Source organism: Balaenoptera ricei, chromosome 11 (assembly GCF_028023285.1).
Source record: "Balaenoptera ricei isolate mBalRic1 chromosome 11, mBalRic1.hap2, whole genome shotgun sequence".
NCBI lineage: Eukaryota > Metazoa > Chordata > Mammalia > Artiodactyla > Balaenopteridae > Balaenoptera > Balaenoptera ricei.
Genome location: NC_082649.1, coordinates 81624508 through 81642846, shown reverse-complemented (window position 1 = coordinate 81642846; position 18339 = coordinate 81624508). Strand labels below are relative to the sequence as shown.

Genomic DNA, 18339 nt, shown 5'->3' with positions numbered 1-18339 from the left:
CCATCACAGTTTATCCTATATTAAGCTTAAAAAAGCATAAATACACATGAGAGTCAATATGATATTATGGTTTAACAATACGCCTTGAAATCAGAAAGCCTACCTTTGAAGGCCCACTTAGCTACTCACTAGCTGTGTAACCTTGGGCCAGTTACTTATCCTTTCTGTGTCTTTATTTCTTCCTCTCAAAAGTGGAGCTCACGGCATTCCTATTTCATTGGGTTGTCAGAAGGATTGAATACTGTCTTATCAATTGTGCCTAGAAGTAGGAAGCAATCCCAAAGGTAAACCATTACTGTAATAAATACCTTTATGGTAGACAGCCTATTATGCATCATCTGGCAGAGGAAATTACATTTTTGCATATGTAAATGTTGTTTACCATACAAAAACATTTTTTTTAAATGTTCTGTGGGAAAATCATGTTTTGGCTAATGTTTTGGCTATTTAAAATATTCTGCCAGAGGGACTTCCCTGGTGGCACAGTGGTTAAGAATCCGCCTGCCAATGCAGGGGACCCAGGTTCGATCCCTGGTCTGGCAGGATCCCACATGCCACGGAGCAGCTAAGCCTGTGCGCCACAACTACTGAGCCTGCACTCTAGAGCCCGCGAGCCACAACTACTGAAGCCTGCGTGCCACAACTACTGAAGCCTGTGCGCCTAGAGCCCGTGCTCTGCAACAAGAGAAGCCACCACAATGAGAGGCCCGCGCACCGCAACAATGAAGACCCAGCGCAGCCAAAAAAAAAAAAAAAATATATATATATATATATATATATATTCTGCCAGGAAAAAAAAGCCCAACGTTTGAAAAAATGCTAAATCTCACTTACAGGAACTGCTAATTTAAGCAGAATATGAGAAAGAGTAAAGCTGTTTAAAAATGAAAACAAGTTTTAAAAAGACAGGGGGGCTAACAACAAGGATGAATGTGAAAAAATACATAGTCAATGAAATACAAGCACGCACATGGCGTACTTCCTTTCCCAGAAGAAGAAAGGCCCATAAATCAGTGGTGGAAGTAGGAGGTTAACTGAGGAAGGAGCGCTAGGTGCCAGTGCTCTTCTCTGTAAGACTGAATCAGGAACTGCTCTTCCTAACTAGTAGGTGGGTTAGTCAGCAGGTGAGGCTGCTGATTTGGAGGTTTAGAAATCACTTCCTATATGCCAGCCACTAAGCCAACACCTCGGTCCATTCATTTTCACAGCATCCCTTTGAGGCAGGCAACTGTGATTATTACCCTCTTTTCAGAATATGGAAAGTGCCCACACTACTGGTCTCTTACTTTCCATGCTCACAATCCTGATGTAGGCATTGGGGAAAGCCTAACTCTGGAAATTTCTACTCCAGAAGATTCTAATTAAAGCAGGACTTTCCTCCCCATGAGAAAGAGATTATCTCCATCATTCCTGCAGGGGTGTGTGTGTGTGTGTGAGAGAGAGAGAGAGAATGACTTTTACAAATTAAACAAAACACTGGCTCTGAAAACTAGAAACAATTTTGTAGCAATTGTAAACTCATTCATTTAAGATATAGAGTGCCTATTAGGTAGCACCAAGGGGATACAGTGGGGAAGGCAATAGATTTGCTCCTTGCCCTCGTGTTGTTTAAAGTCTAACAGAGAACACCAAACAACAGCAAGACAAAAGGGATGAAACAAACCAGGACAGGAGAAGTTCAGGGCTCAGGGGGCATGCGGCATCCTGGTGCATCCCACAGTACTCTGAGCATCGTCAGATTCCATGCTAGCACATCTGTAACAACTGTCTGTTGAATGTGGACTTTTGGAAAATGGAGAAATTGTATTTGCACACGTTGTATTGCTTTCTGACTTGGCTTCAGTTGAAGAGTGGTTTGAATCTGAGCACTTCTGAATCATTTGTAGTTATGATGTTGAACCCAGGTCTGAAGGTCGCATTCCACGGATACTAGAGGGGGCAGAATAAGGATCTGGGGCCCTACGTGTTTCAACTGATTATTAGTGGGATTCATTTGGGGCTCCAAAGCCTGGGCAATAGCTAAAATATGGTCTTCTGGAATGATAAGTAGGAAAGGAGCACGTGGTATGTAAACACCTTTGTAGAATTGCCATAAGCTAGTCATGAGCTGTCTAGAGCCATCATAAAGACCAGACTATGATATTCCACACAGGCTCAAGAGGAGTTATTTAGAACTTTAGGTTTAGCATTCAAATTAAAGAAAGGATGTTCTGACAGATCATACTCATCAGGCCAGGTATAAAGGCTGAACGATCAAGAACAATTAGGTGACCGTCTTTCTGTCACTAGGCTGCTCTAATTCACAGAGATGGCAAGCTTTGCAGGTAAACTGATTCCTGGTCAAATCCCAGCTCAGCACATTCTAGCTCTGTAATGTTGGGTAGGTCACTTAACTTTGCTGAGTCTAATTTTCATCATATGTAAAATGGAGAGAGTAGAACCCAGACAGCAGGACTGCTATGAGGAGTAAATAATGAGCACAAAGTAGGAACTGAATGCAAAGAATCTCATGTTATTATTATAAAGGATATAAACTACTTTCTCTATGTTATGCTACGCTTGAAGTCAGTATTTGGAAGGCTTTAAAAAATACACTAAGATCATTTCCCCTGTGGCAAGTTTAAGATGACACAGTTTCTCCCCACCTCCACTCTGCAAACATGAAACTGGATCAAAGAGGGTGTTACTCAGGGCTGCAGAGTTTGATCATCACCAGCTTGGTGCTTCATTTACCTGAATCCTATGCTACCCAGTATCACGGACTTACCTATTCCTGAAGCCACTTACTGCTGACCACTCGGGAAGCAATTCATTTTAATTCTGCCTCCTGGTGTCTCCCTATCATTTGGGTGTGGGTTTTCCCTTTCTGTGGAAAGTTGCTTCAAATCTCCTTCCTGTTCTTTTCACTGGTGTTCTGCAAAGTCATTTGTGATGTCATCTTTCGCATTTCTGTTGACCAGACTATCTCTCCCTAGTGACTAATCTCCATCATCACTCCTCTGGGATTCAGTTTTCATGAAGCAGCAGCCAAAGAAGCTTCCCATTTAACATACAATAACATTCAATTCCAGTAAAGCCTGGGAGAAGAAAATGGGCTAACATCTGTCTTTCCATTAACTCCAGGTGATCTCAGTAAGCTGTTCTTCCTTCAGAGCAAACTTCTGTGAGGGGCCAGCTATTACAGAATCCAATCTCCCCTCCTGCACTCAGGTAATTTTACATTCTTATTTGTAGAACCAACTTCCAAACTGCATGTACATATATTTTTTTTCATAATTTACATTTTATTGGTTGTTTTGAGGCTCAATACACATACATTTTAATTTGTACACAATTTTAACGCAAGTACCAAAAATCTAAAAAGTCATGTAGCTGTGATTCTTTCCTAAACAGTTATTCCAGTCAGTTTCCAGCCTAAAATTTGGTGGCAAATATTCCTTAAAAGGATATCAAGTATAAATTTATTTATCACTTATTAATTTGTATTATTTATTTATATATCACATATATTTATATACATTAATACAATAATTACATATTATAAATATGATAAAGAAGTCATTTTAGCACAATTGAAACAAAATAGAAGGTTTATATTTATTCATTCATTCAATAAACATTTCTTGAGCTCCTACTATGTGCCAGCCCTGTACTAGATGCTGAGGGAAACATCGTGAAATATGAATGAAATAGATTAAGAGGATTATCATGAAATACTCAACCTTAGAGAAAGGAGTAAGAGAGCCAAAAACAAATCATACATAGCAAAGACAGTTGAGACAATTCTCTTGATGATTTTAGCCACCCTCACCCAAACCAACCCCCCAAAACCTAGCAACATTTCTCATTTATTCATTATATATGATAATTATGAACTTGGACTAAACTGCTGAAACAGAGTTTGAATCTCAAACAGAGTTCGAGACAAACAGAGTTTGTCTCTCACTAGTTGGGGGACCCTTATCAAATTATTTTACCTCTTTAAACCTTAATATCCTTAACTGTAAAATGAAATTACTAATACTGCCTGCCTCATAGGGCTGCTGTAAGAATTAAATGCTGTATTAAATGCACAAGGTGTAGCACATGGTATGTACTCAAAGTTGATTATTATCATTGTTATTATTCAGATTTTGACCTGAATTATTTAGTTAGCTCAATCTACCTATTAATTTCTTACAATTTCAAACATCTTACTAAGATTTTTTTTGAGACTTGTTTATAGATATAAATTCAGAGGTAAGCAAATAACACTTAAGAAAGGATGAACAGACTCACTGAGGATGAGAAACTTAGAAATCCAGGCTCTTGGTCACCTCAGAAGGTTGCAAGAGATACTTTGTATTTTTCATCCCTATTAGCTGTGGAAGTGATTGGTTGTATTAGGAGCATTTTAAAGAACCATAAACAAAGTTCATCCTTTAATGCCAAGTCCTAGAAAGAAAACTAGGGAGAAAGAGTACACAAAGGAAACTTCTACCCTTACATATAATTTCTATACTGTTAGATTCTCTAGCAGGAGGGATTTAAATTGAAAAAGAGGAAAATTGTTTAATGGGAAATACTGAACACGTGCTACATTTTTGAGTAATTTTATAGTGGTTGTCCTAGAATATTTTCCATAGGAATCACCTAATAGTTTGATTTCTTGATATTTTTCTGTCCCTTGCTAAACTCTCAGCAAACCTCAGACACTGTGAGGAATTTTTAATTACATAATGGAAAGAAAGATTGTGTATTAGCAGAAATGTCTTTTAGTCAATTACTTTGAAGGTTTAAGAAAAAGCTTTAAATGTTACCCTTTAAAAATCTGATTGTGCACTTGACAGGTATTTCTGTTTTGCCATCTTTACGTTGTGTACCCATCCTAAATCCCAGTCAGACAGATAATGGCAACATTGGTCTATCTGGGTTAACAACTTCTTTAGGAAATTTCAGTCTTGCCAAGTCATTTTTCCCTCCTCCAGGAGAAATATATGCATTAATGTTTCCAGAGTAGTGGACATATGTAGAATATTGCTATTTGGTCCCCGGTGTTGGCAATCTTTGGTATTTTCAACCTTGAGTGCCAGCCTACCAAGCAACAGAAAACTCTCATTCTGGGACTTTTGGGCAAATCCTCATTTTTACAGAAACTGTTTGAAACATCAGGGGTTAAACACCTCTCTCCCTCTCTCTTGCCTCCCCCCCCCCGACCCCCCCCCCCCGCAACCACATCCCCACATCCTCCCTCTCTGGCATGAATTCTTCTGACTTCCAAATATGCATCCCAAGGCAGAGGTAGTTACAGCTTGAAGTGTCAGCTTTGAGCTGCTCCAAGCATCTCTCTGGCAAAAAGCAAGCGGAAGTGATTGAGAAATCCCTCCAGGCACTGGTGCTTCCCCTCGAGTCCACGACAGTCCCCTCGCACTCCTCCCGCCCCCTGCCCCATGCCCATATCTCTAAACCCGGAGGCACTCGGGGGCGCCTAAGTCCCCGCCTCCTCTCGCTGCCCAGAGCGGTTCTTAACCTTTTTTGGGCCCGAGATGTACAGAAAGCTATGGACCTTCTCGCGATGGGGACGGAGGTTGGGAAAAGCACAGCTTTAAAGCTTTGAGAAACTTTAAGGAGACCATGGATTTGAAACACACCGCGAACTGCAAAATAAGAACCCCAACTCTAAACCTCTTGACTTGAGGCGATTAAACCGAGAGCGGAGCTCCGATGCCAAATCTCGTCCCTAGTGAGAAACTGTAGGAAGGGAAGGCGCTCCTGCGCTGGGCCACTTTCACTTGTAAGAAAGCAAAAGAAGGGGGTAGTCAGGGACAGAAATTCATAAAGGGGGAAAGAGAAGAGGGAGGGATGGGGACAGCAGAGAAAAAGAAAAAGAAAAAGAAAGGGGGAGATGCGGAAACTAGAGAGGGAGTGGGGGAAGAGACCACAAGGGGGGAAAGGGGGAGACAGAGACAGAGCGGCACAGAGACACAGGGCGAGGGAGAGAGATTCGGCAGGGGGAAAGAGAGGAGACGGGAGAGAGACAGACTGGGAGCGCCAGGAAAGGGAGAGAACTTTCTCCGCTCTCTGTCCCCAGGGCAGGGAGTCTCAGGAAAGCCCATCCCGGTGTGGTGGCGGGACCGCAATGGGCTGCCCCAGCGCTCCCGGCGCCTCTGGGAGCACGAGTCCCGCACGGGCGGCCGAGGAACGGACTCGATCTGGGAGGAGGCGGTCCCCGCTCCCGCCGCTTTCTCCTCCCCTCTCCTCCTAGAGGCGGGGACCTGGGTACTTGAGCAGCGGAGGACCCGCGGCCCCCCCCCCGCCTCCGCCCCCCAGCCCCCCATTCAAGAAGCCGCTCCGCTATCCCCGCCAGCACAGGGCGCCCGGCGCGCCTCGGAGCGCACGTTCCGCGCCTTCTCCTGCCCGCTCCCTGGACATTATGCGGCCGGGCAGCCGAGCCCCAGTCCTCCTCCTCCTCCTCCTCCTCCTCCGGCTCCTCCTGCGGCCCGAGCGGCTCAGCTCTCGGCAGGCGGCAGCGTTGCTCAGCCGAGCGCAGACGGGACCCTCGCCGCGAGACCTCAGCGACTCCTAAAGTCAAAAGTTGGCGGCGGGCGCCGGGCTCCGAGCGCTCTTCGCGGCCGCTGCCTAGCGTCGCCGCCGCAGCCGCCAAGGAGGGCAGGAGGGAGGGGGGAGTGGGGGCGGCGGGGGAGGGGTGGGGAGCACCATGCAGTTTGTATCCTGGGCCACACTGCTAACGCTCCTAGTGCGGGACCTGGCCGAGACGGGGAGCCCAGACGCCGCGGCGGCCGTGCGCAGGGACAGGCTGCACCCGAGGCAAGGTAACAAGGCTCGGCCACCGGGACCCCTCCGCCCCTGTCGCCAGCTCCCCAGCCTCCGTGTCCGACAGCGGGCACCCCGCAGCGGAGGCCTCTCTCTCTCTCTCTTCTCCTTTTCCTAGAAAGAATTGTTTCCCGCTTTGCAGCCTCTCCCTTCTTTAGGTCATTCCCAGCCTATTTCTAGAGAGAGAGACACACTGTGGAACGAACTTTGTCGTCTCCCCCTTCTTTTAGCCGGATCTTTTTCCTTCCCCACCCCAGGCCCAAACTACAGTTACTTAGTAACTGGGGGCACCACATCGTGGCGTGTTTTATTTTATTCAGGGTATTTGTCAGGATCTGTAATCATGTTATGTGTTTTGACTTATTCATTGTCTGGCTCCGACAGCGCCTAACACTGTTCCTGGCACATAGTAGGTGTTCAGCAAACATATGTCCAGTGACTGAAGGTGAAGGGATTGACTCAAATGGGGGGGAGGAGGGGGAAGCTGGAAAATAACTCAGGACGAAACCGCCCACTTCATTTTTTAATTAAAACTTGCGGAAAATTGAATTATTGGTTCATGTGCCTCTGATTCTCTCTGCAGTGAAACTATTAGAGACACTGAGCGAATACGAAATCGCGTCTCCCATCCGAGTGAACGCTCTCGGAGAACCCTTTCCCACGAACGTACACTTCAAAAGAAGGCGACGGAGCCTTAACTCTGCCCCTGACCCCTGGCCTGCCGTCGCCTCCTCCTCTTCCTCCGCTACCTACACCCAAGCGCATTACCGCCTCTCCGCCTTCGGCCAGCAATTTCTATTTAATCTCACCGCCCATGCCGGATTTATCGCTCCAATGTTCACTGTCACCCTCCTCGGGGCACCCGGGGTGAACCAGACGAAGTTTTATTCTGAGGAGGAAGCGGAACTCAAGCACTGTTTCTACAAAGGCCATGTCAATACCAAGTCCGAGCACACGGCCGTCATCAGCCTCTGCTCAGGAATGGTAAGTGGACGCGCACCCCTCCCCTGCCCTCTCGCCTCCTCACCCGCTTCTAGGAGACTTAATTGCTCTCTCGCCTAAGACCCTCACTGCGCCGTCTCTGCTCTGGCGTTAAGTATCAGCTACAAACTTGTTTGCGTCCTACGCTTTGGGTGGCTACACCGGTGAGTGCGCGAGAGGAGTGCACGCATCCGACCCCGGGGAGTTCTGGATGTTTCGGAGCTTTCCAGGGTCCGAATTCGACTCAGTTGAGTGTTGACCCACACCGGTAGGTGGCTGGGAAGTCGGTTTCCAAACTCGGAGAGAGTTGTCCTTCCTTGCTGCAAACTCGGCCGCCCAGGAGCGGAGCAGCTGAGCGCAGGGAGAACCCGACTCCTTATTGGCGAATCTTGAGTCGGGGGTGTGGGCTGAGAATCCCCAGGCACGGGTACGGGGAGTTCCTTCCGTGTGTCTTGGAGGGCGCTGAGTAATCTGGAGTCCCCACGTTCTCTCAGGGCCTTTTTTCACGCGCCAGGAACCCTGAGGCTGAACTGGATTGACAGGGAACAGGTCCTGTCCCAGGAACGGAAGGGTGGGCCGAGGGCTCAGGGGGCGGGGAATGGGGCGGAGCCTTCCCTGGACGCTTTGCATTAGGGAGGAAACTGGGAATGGGGGTGCGGCGCAGTGCGACTCTGCACCCTGCTGGTGGGGTGGCCCCAAGAAGCAGAAGTACTGGGAGAGAGCTTGGAGAGGCTGCCCGGAGGAGGTTTCAGTTCTTCTGGGGTTTCCACCACCCATGGGGTGCCAAAGAATCGGAAAAGAGCCTGCGGCGCGCGTTTCCCTAGAGAGGGAAGGCGAGAGGGCGGGGCGGCCACCTCTCTGCACTGCAAAATACGCACTTAGCAGGGAATCCAAGTTGGTACCCCTACCCCCTGCTTAGTTACGCCCCCCCCCGCCCCACTTGCTCTCCAGTCGGCCCACGCGGTATCCGCCCTCTCCCCTCTTGATGTTTGAGGACCCGCTGTAAGGTTCTGACCCGAGCAAGAGCTGTTCTAGGACTTTCCCAAGCGACGTGCGTTTGTGCCTCGCGCTATGACGCAGAAACTATCGCAGGTCAGACTCTCCCAGCGCACGGGCGCTCGGCGCTCGGCGCTCTGCGCCCTGCGCCCCCGTGATAGTATTACTTTTCCCCAGAGCACCCATTAACTCCCCATCGTTACCTTTTCGAAGTGGGAGCTTGGATACTTACCCGGGGCTCTTGGCTGCCCCTTCCACGCGCTGCTATGAGTGGCTCGAGTCCCGCATCTGGATGTCTCATCTATCTCCGCTGCTCAACCGAGGGGTCGGGTGGGGAGCGAGGCAAGCTTGAAGACTCGGAGGGGGGAGGCTTAGCCTTTTGGGATGCGAGGACGAAGATGAACGCCTTTAGCCCCCAGCAAAGCTCCCAGAGCCGCCGTGCGTTGTTGAGATGGTTTGGGGGTGGGCGGAGACGGCAGTTAGGCGAAGGGGAGGGGGTGCTGCGGTGAGTCACCGCTGCCCCAAGACGCCTGGAATCTTTCTGTTCTTAGCAAGGTTGGGGTTTGGGTGGGCACAAGTCAGGTGCCGGAACCCAGAGCATCAGAGTGTCCCCAGATCCCAAGGTTGTAACCCACAATTCCGGAACCTTACGGATAGGGCTACGTGTGTACGTCAAGTTTGTAAACAGCCTTTACTCCTCCTCCCTCCCCGCCTCCACACCCCGCTGAGTGGCCCCAGCAGCGGTATGTTTTACTGCGCAGAACCTTAATTGCTATTGGCAATTTTAGGTGGTAACTCGCACGTGTTAACTTCGGAGTAGTAACTCTCTCAGGGAACTGAGGGCCGGGACTTCAGAAGGACTGACTGTATAGACCTTGAGGAGTCCATTTATATTGCGTTTAATTTGCAATCTGGCCCTTTTTTGGGGGGGGGGGCAAGGTCTGGCATACATATGAAAAATATGCGAGCTGGCTGTTTCTGTCTTCAGGGACGAATCTAGCTCCACAACCCTTGCCCTTTTGTCTTCCTCCTGGAATTTATCTTTCCTCCCAAGATGTCCCCTTACCGTTTCAGTACTAATAGTATCCTGATGTTCCTCGTGGCCCACGCAGGAAACCTTCCTGGAAATCTTTCACTCTTCAGAGTGAGACATGCCAACCTTCCCCCCTCCCGTCACCCCACCGGTCAGTTATTAGTTCCCCTAATTCCCTCTCAGATGCGTTTCTCACCTGTTCTGAGCATCCCTACTATGACTGTAGAGCTCTTTCCCTCTCTCTTCCTCTGTCATTAGGACTGATGTCTAAGAAATATTTCCATCTGGCTTCTTCTCTGGTCTTTTTTTTTTAATCCCTGCCACACACTACTAACAGATTAATGATGACAAGGCACAAGATCGTGTGGGCTACCCTGTTCATTTACTTCACAGACCGCCCCACTGCCTAGTGAATGACTATAAACTCCTCCATCTGGCACTTCAGACCATTGACAGTGTACCTCCTCACCCCTTGCACATCCACATGTCCAGTCTCATCTGTTAAGCTTTCCTTCACAAATCCTGCATTTCAGGCAACCTGCTCTCACGCATTTCTCTGCATTTCCCTCCCGTCCTAGTTCTACCTCATAGCCTTTGGGCCTTTGGATTTACTTGGTGATCTCACTCTGCTTCACATGCTCAAATCATACCCTTCTTTCAAAGTGTAACTAAGGTATCTTGTTCCCCAGGAAACCTCTTTGTCGTCCTTCAGACTGCTGTCATCTCTCAGTCTCCACTTTCATAGTCTCTTACCTCCATCTCTCTTTGATGTTTAGTATGCTGTCCCTTGTCGTATGGTTCTTGGAACACGTGTTCTATCCCCTTTTCCTTGGCAGTAAGGTCAGCATCAATTCATTTCTCTCCCGTATTGGAGCCTTGTATATTATAAGCACTTAGTACCTGTGTTTGGATAAATGGTCACCTTACCCAAGAAAGGATTACTCTTCAGTCAAGCAATTGTTTTGTGAATCAGCCCCAAAATTAATTTGACTTCATATAGATACCATTTATTGAAGTCTTACTATGTGTCTTGTACTACAATAAGTATTTTATGTATGCATTATTTCATCTAAATCCTTACAACAGCCCAATCCTTGAAACAACCCATTTTGCCTATGAGGACACTGAGGCTTTGAGAGTTGGGGCCTTGCTGGAGGTTTCACAGCTAGTAAGTGGCAGAGTTGGGGTTCCCACCCAATCCTTCTGACCCGTACTCTTAACCATGGGCCAGAGAATGAATCTTTGTTCTTAAAGAGAATTTCAAAGTTTTTGTTTGTTTGTTTTTAAAGCACTGGACTAGAGTCAGGGTACCTGAGTTCTAGATTCACCATGGGTACTATTCAGCTGCTTCTGTATCACTAAAGGGGATAAGCCAGTTCCTCCCTCTGGGCCTCAGTTTCCCCTTTCAATAATCAAAGGTGCCAGATCTTCACCAGATGGGCTCCCAGATTCTTTCTCAGTATTTATAGCCTGTCTCTAGTAGCTTTCCCATGTTGTAGTCAGCTTCCTGCTCTGTGCTCAGAGAACACCGGAGTTGTATGTTGAAAATGGAGAGAGGTGCCTGGGTGAAAATAAACTTGTTAAATCACTTCTTCTCTGGACACCAGTTACTCTGTCTCTTATTTTGACACCAGACTACACTAGAGCTGTCTTCTCTTTAAGTCAGTGGTTCATGAGCCACATGGAGAGCTTTTTAAAAAAATACAGATGTTAGTCCTCACCACTGGAAATTCCAAATCTGCAGATATAGGGTAGCGCCCCAAATCTAATTTTTTTTTTCAACTTCCTAGGCAATTTTGACACTTAGCTGGGTTTGGGAACCCCAGTGTCTTAGCCAAGTGCTTGAAAACTTTATCATGCCTAAGAATTCTAAAATTTCAATTCCTGGGCCCTACCCCCAGATACTTTGATTCAGTAGATCAGATTTGGGGTGGAGTGCGATTATTTGAGTATCTAACTAACTCCTGGATGACGCTCGTGCTGCTGCTGACGTTCAAGGACATTCATTTCCCTGTGTCCAGGGGAAAGTCCAAGGCCTCTGCCTTTTTCCCGCCACTGAGGGAAAAGGAACAATGGAGAAAGAGAGAAGAGCTTGATATTTCCCTTGAAACACTGCCCACCGGCATGGCATGGGGAACTTTTTAGTGTTCTTGTAATGTTTTGTTTGGGTGGTTCAACTTTGAATCACCATTTATCATTTGCAAAACTTGTTGGTACGTGGGAAGGGGAGGAGAAAGAGTTACCTCTTTCAAGGTGCTTAGAGTGATTGGCAAACGCAAATTGTATCCTGGTGGTTAGAGGTTAACCCTGCCAACACCAAAAGCCACTCATGTTCTAAGCCCTTACAAGGTTATCGCTTTGCTAAGCACTTCACACGCATTATCTTATTAATCTGCACAATAAGTGACAGTAAGTATTTTTGTCCTTAATTGATAAACAAGGAAGCTGAAGCTCAGAGCAGTTAAGGAACTTGCCCAAGGTGGGTGGGTAAGTGGCAGTGCTGGGATTGGAATCCCTGGCAGCCTGACTGCAAAGTCTTATCCCATGTCACTCCCTATGGCCAAGGGAAAGGGTGGTAAGAGACTCGTGTGCCAGTGTCACAGGTGGCACCACATTGAGTGCCTTGTGGTCAACATATGCTTTCGATTTTGAAATCATAATAAGGCTTCCGTGGGTAGGCTTTGCTTTTGGAGCTGATACTTGTCCCTGAGCTTCCAGGCTGTCTTAATGCACAGAAACACTCTCTTTCAACAGTCTGTAGGAGTGTATATAATTAGAACTTGAGCACCAAGGAAGTATTTCTTACAGACAGGTGTGGATAGCAGGTGCAGTAAAGTAGAGTCCAATCAAGGGTAAGGTACTGATACGGCAGAGAGTGGGAAAAAAAACAAAAAAAAACAGACAAAAAACACAACTGCTTCTCCAAATATGTCGGGAAGACTTTTCAGTTTAAGCAGCCCTCATGGGAAAGGGATTGGGTAAATGATGCCATTCACTTGGCAACATTCCACTGTCCTTTTCCTCCCAGTGGCTGAGTTATATTAAATCAACCTCTCATCTCTCTTGATTTGCAGCTGGGCACATTCCGGTCCCACGATGGGGATTATTTTATTGAACCACTGCTGTCCATTGATGAGCAAGAAGATGAAGAGGAACAAAACAAACCCCACGTTATCTATAGGCGCAGCACCCCTCACAGAGAGCCCTCAACAGGAAGGCGTGCGTGTGACACCTCAGGTATTTGCTTCTTCCTTAAGCAGAGACCCCCGCTGTGTGAGCTGGGTTAATTGCCAGGATACAAAGATGTAGCTCTTTCACAGGCTACAGAGCGCTACCATTTACTTTTGTCTTTTATTCAGTCTTCAAGCCAGGTAGGTATATCCCCATTGTATCAGTACAAATGTGGAAACAATGAAGAGGTTTAGTAACTTGTCCAAGGTCACACAGTGAATAAGTGACAAATCCAGGATTCGAACTCAAAGAGCAGCGACTCCAAGCCCACTCTGGGCAGAGCTGCCTCTTTTGCTGAAGTTGCTCACGTTTAGGATTATGCTTTAGTAATGTCTTGAGGCTATTGTCGCCGTATCCTCAATCAGCAATTGCTTGTGTTTTCTTGCTGTGTTGGTGTTTTCTATTCATTTGGACTTTTTTTTTTTTTTTAACAATGTAGGGTTACGAAAAAGTCTTACAGATGCAACGCACAAAAACTTCTATATGTTTATTGGAATTTTCCAATCAACTTCAGTTTAGTTAATGTTGTGTGGCTTCAGGAAATATAGGAATGGAGCTGTGGGTTGCACTGTCAGGTGTCAGTCGAATGCACATATGTCCACCATAGATCTTCCTCCATCCTGGTCAGATTCTTTGAGGCTTGGTGCTGACACACTTGGCCAATGTCAGGGGTGTGTCCTCTGGGCACACTGGAAAGCTTATGCTTCTGTATGCTTCTCATTCTGCAGTCCTGAAGCACCCTTTCACTGTCTTTGAAGCCTAGTTACTTTCTCTCTGATGATAGTGTATCATTAGAAACCATCCATGTATTTGGTCCTGTGTTTTAGGGTGTTGGTTAAAATACCATCTTTTTTATTCTTGGACTTCCTGTTTCTGAAAATTTATCCCTCTCCCTATTCTTTATTTTCAAAAGTTGCTTCCCCAAACTAAATAACTTCTCAGGGTCTTTCTGGCTTCTCCAGATAAGACCAAAATTCAAGACAAAGGGGGTTTTCCTAAAATGATCACTTGTTTCATCTTGTATCTGTATCAGGTTCTTCCACTGTGACAGTGCGATGTCCTATTCTCTCCTGGAATTATTACTTCTAAAGTGAATCCTTTAACAAAGGATGACATTGGCTGCTTATAACCTGATGTAGTCAAGTTGTAGCATATGGCATCGTTAAGTCTTTCGGCTTTATCCCATCCAGTCCTGTGTTCTTAACCACCAGGGCTAGATGGAACTTAACTAAAATATTCTGTCAGTTAGACTCTCTACAGAGCCAAGGGGTGGAGGTGGGAGTCTGAGGGAGGGGTGTACTCAGAAACAATAGCCAGGGTGCCAAGACTGCCAGCTGCTGGCAAGTTCAATGGCAAGACATTTATCACATCTTTTTGACCATGCTAGTAAGAATGTTGACCTTTACTTCTTGAATTCCCAAATCTGAAATAGCCAGTGCATATTTTATACATGTGTCTAAAACATACATATATCATGTAATAAAAAGGAAATATGTGATTCAAGAGAGGAAGAGAAAAGTCTTTCTTAATGCTATCATTCCAAAAATCCTCAGGGTTCATTTTTCAGTTTAATTATCCAAGTAAATAGACATTTGATTTTCTGGACTAGAGGACAAGTCATTGTCAAGTTCAGTTAAAAACACAAAAAGGAGGGAATCTGAAAAAGTAAAGATTGAGGACAACACAAGATGCCTTAATTTTTCAGAACAGCTTTATTTGGGATCTAATTATTGGTGGGAGCCTTTGAGTGCCACCTTTCAAATCACCAGTGCCAACTTTTAGTTTTCTTTCTGGTTTTTGCTTGCCAGTGACCGATATGACAGGCCCTTCCTTCACCCCGTGTGATGAATCAGAAGCCTGGCAGTTTTGATTGGCTCTTTCAAAGGTTGCTGCTGGACTATGCCACTCTGGTTTCTCTCTTCCAGCTGCTTCTGCACCCCTTCTTTGAATTCAGATGCAGGCGGCTCAGAACAGTTGGAGAGAACTTTGGAATATGGCACAGTTCACCAGCAGCCATTAGAGGGATGGACCAGCAGGTCACGGAAACCTCCAAAACCAGGTAGCCTTGGAACAGGGAGTGAAAGTTGGTGGGGGTGGGAGAACTCCCTCTGGCCAGAGGGGAAAATATCCTCTCTGCAAATGTCAATTCATTCAGCGTCAGGGATTTCCCCTACTAAGAGCAGTGGTTGATAATCAGAGATAAACTTTAGAAGTACCCTTGGAGCCTCATGCAGAGTCTTTAAACAAACAAACAAACAAACACCTCTTGCAGGGAAGTGAAATAGAGCAAGAATCAGTGGGTTTACTAAGTGTTCCAGGTGATTCAGAAGTTGAGCTAAATGTGAGAGTTCCCGCTAAAGTTGGATTTAGGGCAGTAACCACTATCCATAGCCAGTGCTGCCTCTGCCCTGGACTTGGCTTTCTCCTTCACTGCTTTCCATCTTCTCTTCTCAGAGGGTGATGGAATGTTCGAGCTAGAGGAAACTAGCTCTAGGTCAACATGCTAATTCTACCCGGGTGAGCAAAAACTGTAGGCCTGGGATGTTAAGTTACTTATTTCCAGGAGTGATACCCTATATATTCAACAAGAAACCATCAGAATTTGAGGTCACCGAAGCCTGGGAGCAGGCCCCTGGAAGCCCTCTGCTGAGCTAGGTGTAACCCTTTAGGTGCTGGATTATGGCAGTCTTCCCAGAACAGGGCACTGTGGTGGTGACACCTGTTTCCTATAGAATAGAAGTCTTGCTCATTTCTGATTGTTGATGTATGTCTAATTTTCAAAAAAGATTCTGAGATAACTGCTATTAAAAAGACATGTGTAGAAGGAGTCTTATATAGTGAAAACTTCATGGGTTTAGAAAGGAGTCTACAACATAATTTATTCATTCATGTGTGCATTTATTCATTCAACCATGAGCTATTTATTGAGTAACTCCTCTGTACCATGAGGATAAAACCAGGAACCATCTTTATTCCAGTTAGATGTGTGACCTCAAGCACGTTTAGAGCAAAAAGTAAGAATAACATATACCTTCCAAGGGAGTAGTCAGGACTAAATGAGTATGAAACAATGCAAGCTCCCAGGACAGATGGTAGACAATCACTGAAAGGGAGATTTTTTTTTTTAAAAGATTGTAAAAATAGAAATTAAAACACCATAGCCAGGGAAAGAAAACTCAAAATACCAAAACCCAAAGTTAATCAGATCTCTCTAATTAAGCCTAGAGCTTCTTTGTTACCTGGCCATAGCGGGCCCATAAGGGACTTGCCCAAGGTCCCCCTGCCAGCAAGCAGCAGGACTGAGAGCCCTTTCTGTCTCCATGTTTATATGTACCTAATGCAGCATTTTGGAATTTTATTTCCTGTAACTTTCTCTTAGCCCAGGGACTGTGTTTCTGTTACGCCCTCATTGGTTGTGTCTGTGTGTATACACGCGGGACACTTGAGTGCATCTGCATCCATTTGTGGTTTTCATCCTGTTGGTGGGTTCCTCAGAATTCAGGATGGAGTGTGGGGTGGCTTCTCTTTCTTATGGCGTGCCCTTGTGACTAGTCTCCCCTATCCACTGGGTCCTCAGTTGAGGTCATTGAGGTGACTGCCTGCCCGCCCTGCGCATCAGGGGGGCCAAGTGGTGGGCTCGTGGGAGCCGTTTGGGAGAGTTTGTTGCTTTTATAAGCCACTTCCTGCTGATCCTTCACATTGCATTTCCAGATGACACCCCAAGTTTTGTCTCACAGACGCTTGCTATTTGACCCTGGATTTTGCACAAGAGGATTTAGTTGTTTTCATTAGTGACAGAGACGTGTTTCCCAGTAGGTGACTGAGAGGAAGGCAGGGGAGAAGGCCAACAGAAGGCTGTTTTGTTTGCCTGGGCCTAAAAGACAGTGTCTCTCTGTTACTAAAATGGCTCTCTCACCCTCCCATCTCAGCAAGGCTAGCTCCTTTGTTTTGTTTTTTTCATAAGGCATTTAAAAATTGTACACTTGTTGACCCATCAATGCCATTTCTAAGGAAGTAATTGGACAATTGTGCATAGAGGTTTATGTGAGAATACTCAGTCTGGGGTTGTTTAGTATAGCAAAAGGCTGGAAACAACCTAAGTGCCTTTGGTTGGAGGATAGATCAATAATTTATGAAGTCTGCATTTGATGGATTACTATGCAGCCATTAAAAATGATGGCAGGCAAACACAGAAATAGATATATTAAGTGAACACACAAGTGATGAAGTTGTATGTAGGGTATGAGCTCATTTTTTTTTAAAATGATGGCAAAGCGTGTGGAGGAGCATATATGTATAAAGAAAAAAATCTGAAGCAACGTGCACAAAAATGTTAAAAGGAACTATTTCTTTTTTTTTTTTTTTAAATTTTATTTATTTATTTATTTATTTATTTATGGCTGTGTTGGGTCTTCGTTTCTGTGCGAGGTCTTTCTCCAGTTGCGGCAAGTGGGGGCCACTCTTCATCGCGGTGCGCGGGCCTCTCACTGTCGCGGCCTCTCTTGTTGCGGAGCACAGGCTCCAGACGCGCAGGCTCAGTAGTTGTGGCTCACGGGCCCAGCCTCTCCGCGGCACGTGGGATCCTCCCAGACCAGGGCTCGAACCCGTGTCCCCTGCATTGGCAGGCAGATTCTCAACCACTGCGCCACCAGGGAAGCCCAAAAGGAACTATTTCTTATTGGTAGGAACATAGGCAGTCCTTCCCTTTTTATTTTATATTTTTATATAGTTTTTGCTGTGATTCTTTAATAGTTTCATAATCAAAAAATGCAGTAAAAAAAAAAAATGCAGTTAAAAAGAAATGGGGGTGGTGGCATGTAGTTATTTTGTAGCCCCGTGGCACTTGTCACCGGGGACCAACAGCCAAGCCAAGATACCATGTTTTTGCCTTTGGAATGAGATAATCTCAATAACCAGGTAGATAAAATTCCTGCCTTGTGGCTACTTCTTTGGGACACCAGTGTTGGTCAAAGCTGAGGCTCCATCCTCACCCAGCTAAATTGCCTTGTGGCTGTTAGACTCACCAACGGTAGGATTACGATGGGATTACCATGGCTTAGTCTCTATTAAGCACTGGGGACTCTGCCCATCACCCCCATTAGAATGTACTGTCACTTCTTGGTTGGGCTCCCAAGGATGCGATCGCAAAGGCTGGAAAATACAAGATGATGATTAAAGCCATCATTTGTTGGGCTCCTAGGATGCACCTATGGAATCACTGTGCTGCACACTTCCGTACATTGTCATATGTAATTCATTCATCAATACTACAGGGTAGGTATTAT

General features: G+C 45.9%; 1 protein-coding gene and 1 long non-coding RNA gene across 6 annotated transcripts in view; one reads left to right on the top strand and one right to left on the bottom strand.

Moving 5' to 3' along the window:
- The window catches only part of LOC132375132 (uncharacterized), a 274330-nt gene extending 264886 nt beyond the window's left edge, over window positions 1-9444 (bottom strand). For all 3 annotated transcript variants that reach the window (XR_009505926.1, XR_009505925.1, XR_009505927.1), the window contains exon 1: window positions 9023-9444. This is a non-coding gene — a long non-coding RNA (uncharacterized LOC132375132). The remainder of the gene's footprint in view (window positions 1-9022) is intronic.
- Window positions 6293-18339, top strand: part of ADAMTS9 (ADAM metallopeptidase with thrombospondin type 1 motif 9) — a 170737-nt gene continuing 158690 nt past the window's right edge. For 2 of the 3 annotated variants that reach the window (XM_059940130.1, XM_059940129.1), the window contains exons 1-3: window positions 6293-6812; window positions 7397-7797; window positions 12898-13060. In XM_059940130.1, the coding sequence (XP_059796113.1) occupies window positions 6698-6812; window positions 7397-7797; window positions 12898-13060 (679 nt within the window). In that variant the 5' untranslated portion in view covers window positions 6293-6697. Of the gene's footprint in view, window positions 6813-7396; window positions 7798-12897; window positions 13061-15012; window positions 15114-18339 lie in introns of those variants that run through there. The other variant, XM_059940131.1, reaches the window with a different exon arrangement.